At 39.6% G+C, this 17,871-nt stretch overlaps 1 protein-coding gene across 1 annotated transcript in view; it reads right to left on the minus strand.

The window, feature by feature from the left end:
- Positions 1 to 281: 281 nt before the first annotated feature.
- The window catches only part of LAPTM4B (lysosomal protein transmembrane 4 beta), a 60,218-nt gene continuing 42,628 nt past the window's right edge, over positions 282 to 17,871 (minus strand). Inside the window, exon 7 of the mRNA XM_082045585.1 lies at positions 282 to 2,306. Within this exon, the coding sequence (XP_081901711.1) occupies positions 2,232 to 2,306 (75 nt within the window). The 3' untranslated portion in view covers positions 282 to 2,231. The remainder of the gene's footprint in view (positions 2,307 to 17,871) is intronic.

Genomic DNA, 17,871 nt, shown 5'->3' on the forward strand with positions numbered 1-17,871 from the left:
TGTTTGGTATCACACACTTCATCAGACCTGGAAAACTGCCTGCAGTTCTGGACAATGAACTAAAAGCTTGAATTATCTCTTGTTTTTATTGTACAATAAATTATCTGATAAATGTTCTGTTCTCTACTTATATAGTACAGAGGGAAAGTTGGTGGGTCGACTGAAATCTGTTGTTTAGTTAATTTATAGAGAAAATCCTGCCATGTCAGATTGATTGGACAGGAATTAGTGTAGATTCACGCTTAGAAGACTAGCAAAAATGATTTCCATAGTCTTGAGGAAACATCCTTTTATTGTAGAGAAGTCTGTATACACAGTTGTGATGTATTTACAACCAGTTTTTCTCAAACAGATGACTGTTTAAAATCCTTCACAAATCTGTCAAGTATGAAAGAAAATTAAACTCAGAAGCCCAGCCAACCAGCCCAAACCCCAAATTCAGATTAATTCCCAAAGATAACTGTAATGAAATAATAATACATTGAGTTGTTCTGAAGGAAGCAATAGGACTGTGACAGAGATCAATGTATGGACTTCAGTCAAAAGCATTGTTTAGTTTGATCTCAGAGTAGATGAATCCCAACATGGGGGACCTGCCTTTTCCCAGGGGTGTGGAAGGGACAGGCAGAAAGACCCTGGCCCTTCCTTCCTTGGCCTCTGCAAGGACAGGTCACAGTGGCAACCTCCATGAAAAGAAATTGTGGGTCCTGTGTTCCCCTGGAAAGCTCATTTCCAGAAATAAAGCAGGAAAACCTCTGCGCTTCTTTGGTCTGCGGAATGGAGTTAGTGCACTGAGGGTGAGAATGGGTGTCCCCCTTAGGAAGGGTGTGGACTACCATGGCACCCCAGTGACAGGACAGATGGTACCTTGGTTTCTTCTGGTGCCCCTCCAAACTGTGCCTCAGCTCTCACTGCTCTGTACCCGGGGTGGTGTGCAGTGGCATCAGTCTAGTGTCAACCTGTTCAACCACCGCAAATGCAGAGTAGACAACACAGGGGGCAATGATGAGAGGTAGAGACACACATGATATTCCCTTTTCCTTTTCTTTTTCAATTAAAAGTAGAACCTTCATCAGCAACAAAAGTTACATGTGCAGGAGGCACTTCTCTATGGAAGAAATAAATACCTCAAGCGTTCATGGATGAATGAGTCCCATGAGAAATATTCTCAGCACAACCAGTTCAGTCATAAAAGGAATCTAAAATCCCCACATTGATGTATATGAGAAACATGAAACCATACCTGCTAATGCTTGAGGAAGATACATGCATAGGTTTCCCATAGGGTGGGAACATATATCTTAGAATCTACATAATTTGATTCATACTTAGCAGAACATTGCGATATTTACAGGCACATTCCAATGGGAAAACATGTGCATACAGAGTGCAGAAGACACAGCTTTATCACCTAACCGTGGGATTTCATAAGCAGGGATTTTGTGACCTCAAAGTACTATTTGTGAAGCTAGTGGAGAGGAAAAAGGTCTGTAGGCAGGAGAAGAAAATCACCAGAAGTTGGTAAGAGCTCTTTTTTTGAGTATTAGAATGGTTGCAGGCTGGGACAAAGTAAGTTCACGTAGAACACAGGTTCTGACTTGTTACACATCACAGAGTGCTTTTCCTACTCTCTTTTCCCATACTTATTCTTTCCAATTAAATTTGTTCCCTGTTAGCCAGGCTGATGAGAATAGTGTGTAAGACTCATTCCTCTTCTTGCAAACATCATCTTTTATAGCATAATAACTTAATAAATTCTTGCAGAAAATGGATGAAGTGGAATGTCACTTTTTTGGACTTGGTCTGTATTCTGAGGGTGAAAGTGGGCATCTGAGAAACACATTTGTAATGCCTTGGAAGTTTTACAAATTAAAAAAAAAATAAATTAAAAAAAAAAGTTACACTCTGAACCTGATTGAGAATACGAAGCACTGTTCTCTAGCACTGCATGTCAGGCATGGTGGAAAAATCTATTTGGTGACTACCTTAAGCTTAGCACTACCCAGAATTGTTCTGAAACTAGTTCACTAGTTTCTGAAACACTACTGTAGTTGCAGCAAGTTATTAAAACTATCTACAGAATTTAAATCATACAATTTAGGTTTCAATATGTCAGCAAAACAGCAACGTATAACCCATAGAGGTTATATTCTGGAAGTGAAATTATCAAACTATTGCTCCATTGTTGGAAAAGTAAAACTATCCTCCCTAGGTACACAGCACTCTCTCACTTATGCTGACACATAAGGTGGTGGTGGGTCTTTAGCAGCTCCGTTCACGGGATCATCGTATGGTGGCAACAAGACCTGCAGAAAAGGAAAAAAAGGTTATATTTTTAAAAAATAAGCCAGCTGAAAATATTTACAAAAAAGAAAACCCTCAAGGTCTTGTCCTAAAGAATAATTTAAAAAAGAGTAAATTAGTGAGCAAGAGCAGAATTGTTAGGAAATGAAACAGTGTTAGCTTGAAGTTCCTCCATTTCAATTTGTGTGCCTGTTTTCATTATGATGGAAAATATGATTTCTTCCCACTTCTTATTGACTCCAATGACAGTTTGATTTCAGCCCAATATTATTCATTGCTGGTACCTGAATTTGTTCAATGTAGCTGTGGCAATAGCTGCTTATTCTGCAGCTCTCCTCAGTCAAGAGCACTGAAGCGATGCCTCCTGGAGGATTGCACAAACTGCTAAGCCAGAGTGAGAAAAGTCCCCAAAATCTCTCTTTCTGAGGTCCCCCTGGAAAGCTAATAATTATTTTGGTGTGGGGAGAAAGAAAGCAAATGGAGAACAAATTACTCTAGATCTAAATAAATCTTTGGTTTTGTGCTTCTGGGGCACTCAGCCATGAGAAGGAAGACCTACATTCCCATAAGCCTTTCAGTCAATACTTAAACATCTGATAGAAATTAGGACAGCTTTAATCATATATCATCCGCAGTCATAGGAGACTTGGAACCTTCCTAGGACATGGGAGACGCAGATTCAGACCACAGTGGGCAGAGGAGGGATTTGAACCCAAATTTCTACTGCTTTAAGCAAGCATGCTAGCTATCATGCAATTTTTTAATTGTGCCAGCACTGGCATTGCTTTGCTTGCATGTGAAAAGGCAAAGGAGCACTTGGTCTGTGAATCCCAGCAGGGAATGAGGATAAAATAGATGTCTGAATGAAGAACGAGGTACATGCCCTAAAAATCTCAATATTGTGTAAGAGTATCAGTTGTAGTGCACTGGCAGATATACTTTATGCAGCTGAAGATCAATTATACATGATGGAATTTCCAGATTTATCAACCTCACTTCTTGGTCATTAAAGGGCACAAAAAGCTGATTATCTAAACATACATAGGTAAAATCTTGATCTCAATAAAGTCAGTGGAAGTTTTTCCATGAGGGGATTTCACAGTTCTTAAAGAAGTTGATAACCTGCCTTCTGAAAAGAAACATCCATAATGATCCCTTTTGGAACTCATCCACAATGTAACAATATCAATGGGAATCTTTCTATAGTTTTAAATAGACTTTGGATCAGGCTTATGTGGGATAGCTCCAAGAGTGATTCATGTTATACTTATGTAAGTTTACAGACATGCATTGATCACCATATGTTCAAGTACATCTGTGCACATGTTTGTTAGATTACAGAATGGCTACCTTGGCATCTTCATCCCTTAATCAAGGAAGTTTCATTATTTAGAAAAGGAAATTGTCAGCGCCATCACTCTTTATTAATACCATATGTTTGAGTTTGTAAATGCAATATGCTATGCACACATTCACTACAAAATCTAAAAAGCCTTGTATTGAAAAGCATTTAATAAATTAAAGGGTGTAAACAGCTTATGGCAGACTGCTTACCTGGTGAAATTAGGACAACATATAGAACTTCAAATAAATACTGTCATAAAAATCATAAATATATTTTGCAATATAACTTCAGTAAGTCACATCACTAAAGCATGTAAACTGTGAAAAACACTACAGCTGAGATCCTCTCCCTAGCGTGGATCAATAGCTTAATAACAGGGTTTCTAGTAAAATCCTTGTGTTACTAAAAAAGGCACTTGTTTCTCAAAGGTATCAAAACATGTTCATTAATTGATGATGAAGCAATATAATTAAATCTGATCTACAGATGACTCTGAAAATGAATCAAGTTCACTTTGTGAAGATTTAGCCATCTTGCTGCACTCTAATACTGCTAAGCCACAAACTGTGGTCCATTCCTTTCAGGTTCAGAGTCCATTTCATCAGGCGTGATAAGAAAAGACAGCAGACTCAATCTGAAAAGCTGTCTATCTTCCAGGTCTACGAGCTTCTTAATAAAGGACAATACCTCTCCCTGTGCTCTGATCCTCTTTTAGATCAATGTGTCCTAATACTACTGTAGTTACATCGATATTATTACTTCATCATTAAGGTCATTGTCATTTGCAGTAGGTCTCCTGGAGGATTTACGGAGATGAGTGAGCTTCTTCATTCCCTTTACTCTTGTATGAAACCAAACATGCCTGTTCTTCTGAACAGCCTCCTGGTGAGGCTTTTTCCTCTTGAGAGGTGGACACCCTGCCTTGCTATATGGATTCAAACCTCATACATGGGTCAATGGACCCCAAGGACTCTCCGAAGACACTTTCTAACTTATCAACAGTTCAACAAGAAGTGAGGGGAGATAGGAGTATTTTAGAGAAGTCACTGGCTAAATCCTAAGACATATGGATTTCTATAGGAATATTCGAGGTATGTGGGGTATGAACTGGGGAGACCACTAAAAACGTTCAGAAGTTTCACAAGAAAATGTATACAGCGGAAAGCTGGAGGGTGTTTGGAAAATGTCTGTAGGTTTATGGTCACTTTATTGCTGGCAAAGGTTATTTGTCTGAACAGTTCTATCAGTGATGACTTTACAGTCTTACTCCCCACACATATTTGTGTTGAAATATTTACATATCCTGATCTTGCATTTCCCTGACATGAACAGAATAGTGATAAAAAATAATGCGTGCAGAATAAGCAGAATTCAAAGTTACTACCTTTGCCTAGTAGTGTTTGAGTGAGACAAAGAAAATACGGACAGGATCATAAACAAAGGTTAAGATGAATCAATGTGACAGGCAACACCTGGAAGAAAGCACTTGGAGTTAGTGGAATACATGGCACCGTCTGGGACCCTAAGCATCTCACATCGTTAGTGTAGTAAAAGTCCTTTAAACTAATGTAACTGTTTTACTTTCAGACAATGTGGTTTTGTTACTGTCACTTAATTTTCTGTCAACTGTAAGTCTAAATAATCATCCTTCAGCTTCCACAACGCTTTGAATAACTCTTCACTACTCTATAATTACAAATCTCGCAACTCTGCCTGTGTAAGACTACCTTTTAATTACTTTTTACAAGAAAAATTTCAGACCATTACTTTCTGTTTATAGTTTTTCCATCTTTTCTCAATTATGTCTGTTTTGGTGAAAGGGAAAAACATGATAAAACCTGGATTATCTTAGTTTTTAACTGTTTATTGTTGGAATGGTTAACAGTTTATAAAAACCTCAAGGAAGAGAGAATTCCATTAGAAATTTAATCACTAAATTTATACCAAACTAACTGAAATGAAAATCTGGATCAGGGTGGTTTTCCCTTGTCTTATGTTAATTTTAAATTCTAAAATGGTTTAATGGAAACAGGACATAAAACAGCAGAATTATTCAGGCACTATGTTGTGCTCTCCAGAGACATAAAATGGAAGACAATCACTGAGCCAAAGGGTGAATTCAGAAACTGGAAGAATAGACAGAAACTCACTATTCAGTCTTATCCGAGAACATAATTAGAATGGATGTAGTCTAAAATAATTCAGGAAGGGCAAAAATATATGCATACTTTAGGTCTGTGGTATCCCCAAGGCAGAATATCCACTAGGGCACAGATGTATTTTGCTTCCTAGACACTGCACTTGAGCATTTCCTTCCTTGTTTGTTGTGAATTGAGAAAAATGTATCTTAGTTCCCCTGGGTGCTCCAAAACTAATGTTTACAGAGTGTTTGAGATTGCCACTCACAAGTTACTATAAAAAGTAAGTACAAAGGACCCCCATTTTTTGGAACCCTCTCATCTTTGTGAGAAGACGTTTCGGTTTTTGATTGGTAGACCAGCAAGCAAGTCTGGGACATTAGAAGCTTGCAGGGTTCAGTTCTATAGGATGCCTAAAATCCAAAGGACAGAAGATCCTAGCTTCTTTTACAAGTCCTATAACTGTGTTGAAGAAGCATGTAGCATTTTAACATCATCCTTTAACATACGGCCGGAGGAGGAGGTGACATTTCTCACTGTATAGTTGTCTGGTGACAAAAACTTTGCACAGACACTCTGAGATCAGAGCTCTAGGGGCTCCCAAAACAAAAGGGATCAAACCCACAGTCCTACCCACCATATGAATGCTCCAGACACAATGTTTTCAGTTAGGTTGGAAGGACCATTTTCCACCCTCCTATTGCCACAGTGAAGCCAAGTGTGCAAGAATCCGGGGAAGGAAGGAAAATAGGAGGAAGTGTGGCTCTGTAGCCCCATGGTTGGGGTGCTTAAGGGGGACAGGGAGTCCTGGGTGCTTGCTTTGCTCCCAGTTCCATTTAAGCATTTTGTGATAAGCAGTCTTGTTATGTAATGCGCAGAAATAATCCAGAACTGACCCATAAGAAATCCTGGTCCTTACTTAGCTGGTGTCATCCAAGTGGTTCGGATAATTGTGTTACATAAGCATCTCTCTATTATAAAGCACATGATACAGGATGACCTTCTCTAGAAGAAATAATTACCATACAAGTTTGCCAATGGCTATAACATATTCAGTTAAATAAGCATATGTCATTTCTTATTTTTCACATTCTAGTTAATCTGGGTTTAGAGAAGAACTTTTTAAAGACATCATTTAGAAATATGCCTAAGAAGAAACACAGGCAAATATTTGTATATTCAGTTTGGAGTTAATCTTGGACCAAAAACATTTGGGGGGGGGGAGGGGGGATTACATAATTTCAATAATCCCTTAGTATTTTTGCAGCTGATTCCACATTTACATGAACTTCCAGTAGAAAATTTTCTTTCTTCAGCATACATACAAATTTTCTCATATTGCTGCAGTTACTCCTGTTTGAACTCAAGCTCTTAGGTCTGTTTGGTATTTAGTACATTTCTAGATGAGAAAATGTGTGTAGTCTGGTATGAGTAAACTTAAATATTTGATTAATTGATAATTTCTGCATTCTTAAGGGTCTCACCCTAAACTCACTGGACTCAACAGACAGCTTTTTGTGTCACCAGAGACCTTTGGATTGCTTTTTCCCACAGCCATTTGTGTTCTACACTGTGTGGAATGGTACCATTGTCACAGAAGAGTTTTGAGTTTGAACAACATCTTGTCTGGCAGCCATATGAAACTTTTATGAGTTCCCATGGCAAAATACCTTTGTTGATGTCTTGTTAGAAAAAAAATATTGTTAGAGATAGCTCTAAAATACTTTTCTCTAACGCTTCTAGAACAAAAATGCACTTGATGATGCCAAAAAAAATGTTAGAGGTTAAAAATTTCTATAAGTGCTGATGATTGTGGTGAGCATTCAGGATATTTTCTCATTCTTTACCTTCCAGATGCATCAGTTCATCAATCTCTTGTCTATAAATTCAGGTTTATTGTATAAGTAATGGGATACATTTGGGGAAAAAAACCTTCTATCTATCAATCAGATTAAATAAAAAATCATCACAAACACAAACTTACTGTCAAAGAATTAAAAATCTTATTTTTAATATATGAAATTAAGTGGACTGAGCTGCTGCTTAGTGCTGGAGAATTCTGCCTGCCACCATGAACAGGACTTATCTCTACTCGTGGTGACTGGTGTGTTCTGGCACTGGCCTTTCGAAATCTCTGCTCTTCAACAGCTGTGCTGGGAAGCACAGGGTAGCACTTGGAGAATTTGGGAGGAATACATGCTTGGGCCCTATCACTTCTTAAGCAATTGATCATCTTTGTACTCTTTATCACTTGGGGGAACATTTCTGTAGTGGATCAACTTCTGATTTTACTGTTAAAGAGTCCATGGAGCAAGGTGAAGGGAGTCACAGCAAACAACAACTAAGAGCTTTTTGATAAAAACTCCAGACCTTTACATTAAAAGACTTCCTATTGCATCAACACACAATGTCATTTTTGACAAGGACAGGTGACAATGAATAGTTGAGTGGAATTAGAGTCATCGCTACTGCAATTTAATCCTGGTCCTGTCACTGATCTTTTGAGTTTTGACAAATTGTTTGATTTTGTCTTAGGAAGATTTCCCATTTATAAACCAGGCATATTATTTGAAAGATCTTAAAAGGTGTTGGAAACCTTAAGATGGAGTTAAATCTCTTTTGGATGAAACTTGCATTTGACTGTATGAGACAGGGACTGAATTGTGGAAATATTTACAAACTAAATACATATTTGCAGAAATTCCAGCCTATCCCTGGAACCATTTGCCCCAACCTCTTCCCCGCAGCTTCATGTGCATTATGTTGCATTCATCTGCAGAAGTGACCTTTACATTTCAGACACCCTCGCCACTACCAGGAACCCTTATGGGAGGCCCATGTGAATACAGACCTCAAATGGAGGGAGGGCAAAAGGAGCTTTGTCTTTCACACAGCTCACATACAAACTGTCAGTGGCTTCAGGCCTATTCTCTGTTTACTTAGAAAGGGAGGGAGAGTAACCACAAAGTGAATAGTGTTAGCCAGATGGTGAGAGTATGCCAGAGCTAGTGCTGGACTGCTTCACAGGCAAGAGTGCCGAACCGCAGGAATTTCCTCATCCAGGAGCTTCTGTCCAATGTGCAACCCCGGGTCTGGTGATGGAACGAACACTGACACAGCTGCAGGCTGAAATTAAGAGTTCCTGCATGCCTTGCCTTTCCTAATTCAGGATTAAATTTCTCGTTGATGTAACACAGGGCTGATGTATCAGATTCAGGGACAATGGAATTGAAAGACGGCGTTTTAAGCAGCACATGCTTATTTGCACCAGTCCTCTAGTCTGGGTTCATTTCATCTCCATGGTTCCAGCCTGAGACCAACCACCTACTTCTACCTATCTGATACCATTGTGCAGTTTGGAGAGGGTTAAATGGTGTGCAGTCACATTTATTAATTTTGTGTTTACTTCCCTGCTCTCCTGTCATCCACCCAGCCAGGAGGAGTGGAATTTCCTCCCACAGCTGTGATGCTTTGAGGAGCCATTAGCTGCAACCTAAGCCATGCTCAGCTGCAGTGCAGCCAGCAGAGCTCACAAATAGCCCTAGGGGGAAGGCTGATGGCGTGACCACCTGTCCAGTTCAAGACAGTCCCACCAGCCCTCATGTACTGTTGGGTTCTTGACTACACAAATATTATGAAGATCACCTGGGGAAAACTGTAGATTTCTATGTGCATAAACAGCTATAACTGGCTGATTGTTTCACTCTGTATGCAGGAAAGGCTGAGAATAATTATCTCTTTGCAATGTTTTCCTGTCAAGTTTGACAATGTGCTTTTCTTCTGAGAAGTCTGAGATTACAGAGGAAAATGTAAAATTAAGATGGGGTAACAAGATGCCTTAGAGTGATTATTAGTATACCAAATAGAGTTAGCAGAAAATACAATTTTTGACATACAAAATATTTGGAAAGAAACTGTCTGAAATATTTGGTAAGAAACGCTATCAGTATTTTTTGCTTAAAATTTTCAGAAATCCAGATCTGCTCAGTAGAGCCCTGTTTTGGAGACTCAAGGCACCAGATGGCAAATATTTCCTTCAGTACTATGTATGAAAATGAGCACTGGACTATTTCTAAATGTCAAAAATTATATAATTCATTTTGTATTTTACTTAAAAGGAAATAAGCATATTAATGTAGCACATGTTTTATTTGCTGTACAAAATTCACTGTAAGTTACTGTATATACTGATTTTATTGAGGCAGACTCTTCAAAAGTTTCTAAAGTTTCTGTATGCAGGGTGGGAAGAAGCAGAGTTTCTCATGAGTTTCTGAAGGAATGTGTTTTTTTCTCCAATGGGTGCACAAGAGTTTTTAAGCTCCAGGCTTTTCAGGCATCTCAGAAGTGAGATTTGGTTCATACTGCAGGTGCAAACTGCATCTTTGGGTCATTTGATCTGGTCATGTCTGAGGTAACTTCAGAAAAGTAGGTAATATTTGGCCTTGAAGAACAGCAGATCATGCGCACTCATTATCAAGGGAGAGAGATTGACTGAAATACATAGAAAATATTAAAACTAAATCCATTGAGAATCCAGAGTTTCCTCTTTAACCCCTTCACTTGAAGACACACATTACACAGACTGCATGAAAAGACTGACAGCCTTCAGGAGAAGAGGGAGCTTTTTTCTAGTAGTAAAGAAACAGGAATAGTTAAAAATTCGGTGGTGAGAAGCAGTCAAATGTTGCGTACAAGATAAGCACTGGAGAAAGAAGTAGGGATAGCTTTCATCACACTGCAGCTACGCACATGCATGTAGGAACAGCTCTGCTGAGTAAGGTGAAAGGTCTATCTAAATCACAGCAATTACTGATGGATGATGAAGAAACTAGTGCAAGACAGCACAATAAAAAAGAAAGAACAGTGCAAATATATATATTCATGACTCACCCAGAATATTCTCCAAACTGACAGAAATTTGAATGTCAAGGACTTACTGAATTACTGGTCATGTTTTATAGAAATTTTTCTTCCACTGATTTTTCTAGTCTGCATTTGAACCCGTGTCGACTTTCAGCACCTGCAACGTCCTGTGGTAAGCAGTCACACAGCTAATCTAGGTGTTACCTAATTAGTTTTGCCATGAAACCTGCCACTAGCTATTTCACAAAATGTCCCTTAGTTCTTTTGCTAAGACAGTCAGCAGATTTTCCCCCTTTACCTCCTCTGCCATTCATGATTTTAAAAATCTCTATCAAGTTCTCTCTTGTTCTGTCCCTCTTTCATGCCACTAAGGATCCTTGCCCCCCTGCAGCACAGTCCACAGTTAATTTCTTCATACTAAGGAAATCACTTGACAGTTTTGGATGCAATCTGAGGGCTGCAAGTCCAGGCCTGTGGAGAAGCATTTTCAGCAGGAGGGCACTGACCTCTGTCTGGATGACGCTTTCTCCATGCTCAGGAGAGCAGCAGGCATTTTCACCCATCTGACCTATGTTACATATGTTCTTCCAGATGTAATCAAAGCAATGCTTATTCTCTGACACTTATAAATATCTGCTTCGGAGAGGGCTGATTACAATGTAAATGGCTGCTCTGGTCAAATGAGTCCAATCAAAGCAACTGTTTCTGAGGAGGTTAGAGAGCAATGTTTAAAAAAAAAAAAAAAAACCCTTTCATGTTTTTCTCCTTCCCTGTCCCTAGATGAAAATCCCCTGGTATAGTGCCAAAATTTCCTATCCAAGCCAAAGCATATTTGATATTGAATGAGAAATGTTGTACTTTGCTTTATTCAGAGACACATTTGCTCAAAAACTTTGTCTAAAAAGTCTTAGTTAATTACTATTTAAAGGTTTCGTGATATGTCGTCTATCAAATCCCCAAAACCTATCTCTCAACGTGGACAGGAAGTATTTTCATGTTTATTTGTATGTATTTCCATTAGAAACCACACTAGAATGGTTACAGATTGAGTAAGTGGAAGCAGAATAGCTCATGGATGATTTATAACCCTCATTCACTGAAGCAGGCCTCATGCCGCAAAATAATCTGTGCAAAGTTAGAGTTGGTACATTTTATTTTCCTTTGACAAAACTGCTTGTTTATTCCAAGCCACCAGCTCTCCAAGACACTATTTAAGAAACTTTACGTGAGTTTATGGGTTTCTGTAATGAAGCAGCACAATGTTTTCAGCAGCCCAGATAGATAGTGGAATAAATGTATATATTACTTGGACACAGCAATATTTAGGGACAGACTGTGATTGCCCTTGCATGGGGAGAAAATTGGATTCAGGAAGCTATTTCTATCATGTGCAATCTCATAAAAGTCATCCAGAATAATGGTGTAATTACCCTCTCCATTCTCAGACATGGAGGGATAGTCCACTCCAGGCCACAGAAGTCTTTCCTACATCGTGGCCAACCTTCCGCTGCTGCATCTCTAGTTGCGCATTATTATTCTGTGTAGGTAGATCATTGTTCATTTTTTCAATTTTTCTGTTATTTTTTTCAGAAGGATCATTTGCTGGATGACCACATGCTTTCTCAGAGAGTACTTGCCTGCATGTCATCAGTACTGAAAAACTGGAGAAGTATAATTTGGTAACAAATATTTATTGTGTTGTCCTGAGTGCAGTGACTGTGATAGAGCACTTCTTTTTAACTGCTAACTTTAATTACTCTTTCTACCCTTATCTCCTCTTACAATTACATTGTTAACAAGACAGGAACCTAGGAATAGCTCACATGGGGCAGCCAAATTGTTTAACAGGCCTGTTCATCTTCCTGAAGTGTGGTTATCACAGATGTGATTGCATTACAGTCACTGCTGGAAAGGCTGCTGTCTTCATCTCATCAGCTGGACCATTTTTCTCTAATCTATATACCTAGGGACATGGGATGACCCAATGTCAGTCTTTGGGCACCACAACAGAGAAATGGGCCAATTGTAAAGTCTGGAGGTAGATTTTGAAGTCTTGTTGTAACATTTGACAGCAGTAAGATCTGGGATTTTGAGATGACCAATCTCTAGTTTTGTCTTTCGTACATATTTTTATTTTTATACGAACACATTATTTCAGTATCACTATTAAAAAGTAAGGCACAATATATCCATATAAAATACAATTTTTCTTGCACAGTGCACTTAAGCATTTCCTAGTGAGTGCTGAAGGAAAACCTTTATTTATAACCAAGTTATTATAATACTGTGTTTAAACTACAAAGTACTAGTGTCATGAAAGGTGATGAACTGACAGCTTGAGGGAAAAATCTTGTGTTTATATAAAATCTGTTAATGTTGGTAAATCACATCTGTAAAACACCTGTCAACTAGAAACTCCCACAAACTTTTGCAGATCTTCTAAATTTGGTAAATGAAGGCCCACTTGGCCTTTTTCTCTCTGAAGGTAACAAGTGTTTGTCACAGAGTTCATGTAAAGCAGACCTCACTTTCTTCACTGCTCATAAGACAGAGGAGCAAAAGCACAAGTTCAGGACAGACCACAGCGCACAGTCTTGCGTCCATAAAGAGTCCTGAGGGAGGCTTGGGAAAAGCACAATTGCCCTATGGGATCCATTAGAGCAGGTTGAAATCAGATTGAAAGAATGGTCCAGAAATCACCAGAAGCCATTAATAACCACAGGAAGCCAGACCTCTCTATTGTTATCACACCCGCAACAAAACAATGGCAGTTGGGTGCTTGTCTCTGGTCTGGAGCTGAGCTTTGCTCTCCTGCAGTGTCTAAGAGGACAATGTCACCTGCTGAACCACCGGCTGCTGCTGCTTCCTCCCACCTAACCGATGGCTGATGTTCTCTCTGCATCTGCATGGTTTGTGCTATTGGTAAGTTTTGGCAGAGAGGTTTGGGGCTGGAGGAACTGGGACATACGATGAGTTCCTGCTCATCTTGGCAAAGGCCAGGCTTGTGCCGTGTGAGGGGATGAGATGCAAAGAGGAGCCCGTGTTGGAGCAGAAGGCAGGACGGCCTCTGGGAAGAGGAGTTCTGCAGAAGGGCAAGGCTTCTAGTGTGGGCAACTGTATGGTTATAAAACCACAGTGTGGCTCACTGCAGTTGGGACTTGGCCTCTGGCCCCCTGCTGCATTCCCCTGTTTGAACAATACCTATGCAGGTGAATTCAGGCCTTCCTCATCCTTCATTGAGCAGTATAACTGTGACTTGAACTTGACCTGGAAAATCAGCTTATAAACCCATATATCCTTGGAAACAGGGATTTAAATTGTCATTGGCTTTGGCCGCACTGATACATATCCTTGGAATTACACTGAATGCTGCAACTCATTTTTTGAAACCCACAAAACAGCAGCTGTCAGATGGTAACGTATCAACCCTGTTAGAAAAAAAGGGTCTGTAAAGCAATGCTGCAAATTTATAAACACTCTGTTTTTTCCTACATTGCAACACTCCCAGTTAGTGAATCTAAAAAGATTTGGAAGATTTAATTATACATCCCCATTTCACGTCTTATTTTTAATCTTATTATGAACACTGAGAACAGATTTGTCTATTTCTATTGCAAATCTCTTACAAATTGTCACGTATTAGAATAATTCCAGTATTTGAGCTGCAAGCATAACTACAGTTTTTGGTTTTAAAATGAAAATCTACTGGGGAAGATAGATCAACATGTATATTTTGATCTTGTAATTTAACATGTGAGTAAATGTAATTACTGTAATGATAAGTGAAAGTGTTCTGGAAGTCTTATTTTTAAACTTGAGGGTATTTGCCCCAAAAGACAGCACTAATAGCCTGTTCCAAACAACACAGCTGGCTTCTGACAGCAGCCACCTAGTAACAGGTGAAACCTGTAACAAGAAATGTGATTAGCAAATAGCACTGAGCAACAGAGCAAACAGGCAGCGCGAGGCAATTCAGACCACAGGGAATGCTGGATTTAAGGACAAAATCCTTGCATAAACAAGGAAGCAGTGGGAGAGAGAGCTGACTCTAGATGATAAGACAGGAAAGTTAAAAACATGGAAGAAAAAATAATCTCTTTACTAAGACTGGAACAACTGCCAAGGGATGGGACTTCACTGCAGGTAGAATATGAAATGCTGGAGCAGCTGAATAGCAGTTTGTTGGCAGACACAGACTGTCATGATACTTTTGTGCAACTTAAAATCTAACAGAAGAGGAGGAAGGGCACACATTGCACATGCACACTAGCAAGATGTGAATGCAGGTATCCATGTGAAACCTGAGCCATTTGAAGATTCTCTGATTAAAGACTTTGCTCTGAGAATGTTTATAAGCGCAATTCTGCAGAAAAACAGATCCAGCATTTAAGCCACACTTCCAGGTCTCGTGTAGACTATTACATGAGGTTACTAACTAGTCACCTTCTTACTTTAAGCACTGGATAGTTCTGCTTTTATCCTTTTTTTTTTTTAATTTTTCTTTGCCCCTGCTGCTTCTTCCTCTTTTCTGTCTCCCATTTTACCTGCTTTACCTCTTGTAGGTATTAATTTGTGGTGTTCGCTCACTTTAAAGAATGTTCATGGAAAAAGATGCCTCTGCTCTAGGGGCCCAGTAATAGTGTTATGCATACAAACTGCCACACAAGACCGGCCACGTGGTGAACGTTGCCAAGTTTGTAAGATTTTTATGTCACATTCTAGAAAATACCTTTAAAGCAGATTTTTTCTCTAAGTTGTCTTCTATTCTGACATGTACCACCCCAAAACTGGCTCAGTAGTTGGAAATCGCAAGTCCCAAAGCAGCTGTCAGAAACAAGAGCTCTTGTGCATGGTTCATCCGCCTCCAGGTTCCATCTCACACTTCAGCCTGTTTAACTGACATGAGTCTAAGGGTCCGTGTCTCCATCTATTGCCAAACTAATCACCTTTCATACATCTAGAATAACACAAAGAATGGCTCTTCCAATCTTACCAAAGAACATTCCTCCTCTGTTCAGAGGAATCATCCAGCAGGAACAAAAGACCTAACTCTGCATTTCTCGAACAGATCTCCTACCGCTTTGAGAAAGGGAGAGCAAACACAAGTGTGGACAGATTAATTACAGGCTACTTAGTTGATGTCATATCCACAGAAGGAATGCATCTGCACTGAAAAAACCAAATAACTTATTAACCGTTGTGGATAAATGTATGTCAGATAGGGTCCACTGGAGTGATTTGGTCAAGTACATAAGGATGTAAATCCCGCTTTGAAGATAGATTTACGGCTTTACATTTTATCCCCACTGGCAGCATGACCAGAGATGAAACTTCCATTGATTTACTTCAGTGAGAGTTAAAAATAAACAAAATTAAAATCCCTGGCTGTACAAGGGCACAAATGAGCTGTTCCTGCCCCAGAGAACAAAATGTCTAACTTCGGTTTATCTCCTACGCTCGTATGCTGGCAATTTTTCCAAATTGGACAAACATTTCCATGGTACTGCTATCACAGTTTAAATTAGTGTAAAAAATCATTCTTCATCCATGGTGTGCTTGAGCAGTTGGCAGGAAAAAACAATCCCAGGCTGGGAAAGTATCAAAAATAATCCTCAGGTTACTATGATTCACTGCGGTGGAGCCACCTTACTGCCATGTCAAAATGTCCTACAGCTACCTCCAAAAACTGAGGGGAGAGAGGTACTGCAAAAAAGTTCAGAGCAGGGAGATTATACCAGCTCCTAAGTGACTTTTCTGCAGCTGGATCCCCAGGTCCTGAAATTATCAGCCCCTGGAGCATAAGGGGGACATGTCTTCCCACCAGCTGGAGTCCAGGCCATTCCCCAGCCCAGCACCAGCTGGTTCCCCCACCTTATAATGCGACCTGATCACAGAGCCGACCCAGGTGCCTTCCTGTGGTGCCAAACTTCCATCAAGGGTGGCAGGAGGAGGACCTCTCGCCTAACAGGAGTGGTGGGAATATCCTCTTCACAGCCTGCAGTGGGGTGGATGTCTGTCCCAGATGGCACACTTGCAAAAAGGATGGCTTAAATCACTTACACTGAGTGACAAAAATCAGATTACCTGGAGCAAATAATATTGGGAGGGATACAGTTCAGATCTATGAGTATTATTTATAAGAACCAGTTTGAGCGGCAAGGACTAACTGGAAATTTCTGTGCTGGGAATTTCTGCCCCAGAGCAGTCCACACTTAAGCTGTTCTCATGTCTTTTAGCGGTATGAAAGTTGGACAGTTGGTAGGAAGGCAGACAGGCAGCTGAACATTTTTTAAAAGCGAAGTATTACTAAACTGGGAACTGGTAACAGAAAGCGGTCTATAGAGAGGGCCTCTCGAGGCATGTGAGAGAAGGTATGACAGATGCAAGATAGTGCCAGTGACCGGTGTTGGCAGAGCAGCCCTGTATGGGGACAGAAACACAAAAGCTCATCTCTTGGAAGGATGGACCAGTAGATTTCCACCATGTATCCAGCCAAGAAGATGTCAAATGAATACTGCTGTTGAGATCTGTACACTCTCAACATGTATTTACATGTATTTGCATGTATTTACATGTAGGAATAGTTACATTTAGACAGTCCTAAAATTACATTCTGCCCTTTGAAGGCAACCATGAGGCTGATGTGGGCCCCGGTGAAAAATGAGTTTGACACCCCTGCCTTAGGTTTTGGAAGTATTGGGATATATTTAAAACTTCCTATTGTAGCTATTATGCCCAGTCCCATATTTAAGCTTAGATTTTCACTTCCATTTGTATGGATTGGTATTTTTTCAGCTAACACTGATGAGAAGTATATTTTTAAAAAAATCCCTGAAGACAAAAATATGCCTTGCAGATATGACTTGTAGCTCTGTTGAAATTCAGGTAGCAGGTTTGATTCTAAAAATTACACATTTCTTTCAAAGCAGAGGGCAGAGATTAACCCATATCTTTTAAGAAACTTGTAATTTATAATTTAAAGGCATGTTGGAGTGAAGGAGCCTTGTCAAAAGAAGTTTCCCAGCATCAAAAACAATCAACCCATCATTTTAATACAAAAGTACACTTGAGTGTTAGGGGAATATTGTACAATTCAAGAGACAGCAGTGACCTATCACAGCATTTCAAAGTTTTATGAGGTTTCTTCAAGAGTCCTAAACCCTCGAAGGTCCTCAGCAATCAACTTTCAAAGCCCTATTCTTCCACATATCACTTTGAAAC

This window comes from Streptopelia decaocto (genome assembly GCF_964273445.1).
Source record: "Streptopelia decaocto genome assembly, chromosome: 2".
NCBI classification, from domain to species: Eukaryota; Metazoa; Chordata; class Aves; order Columbiformes; family Columbidae; genus Streptopelia; species Streptopelia decaocto.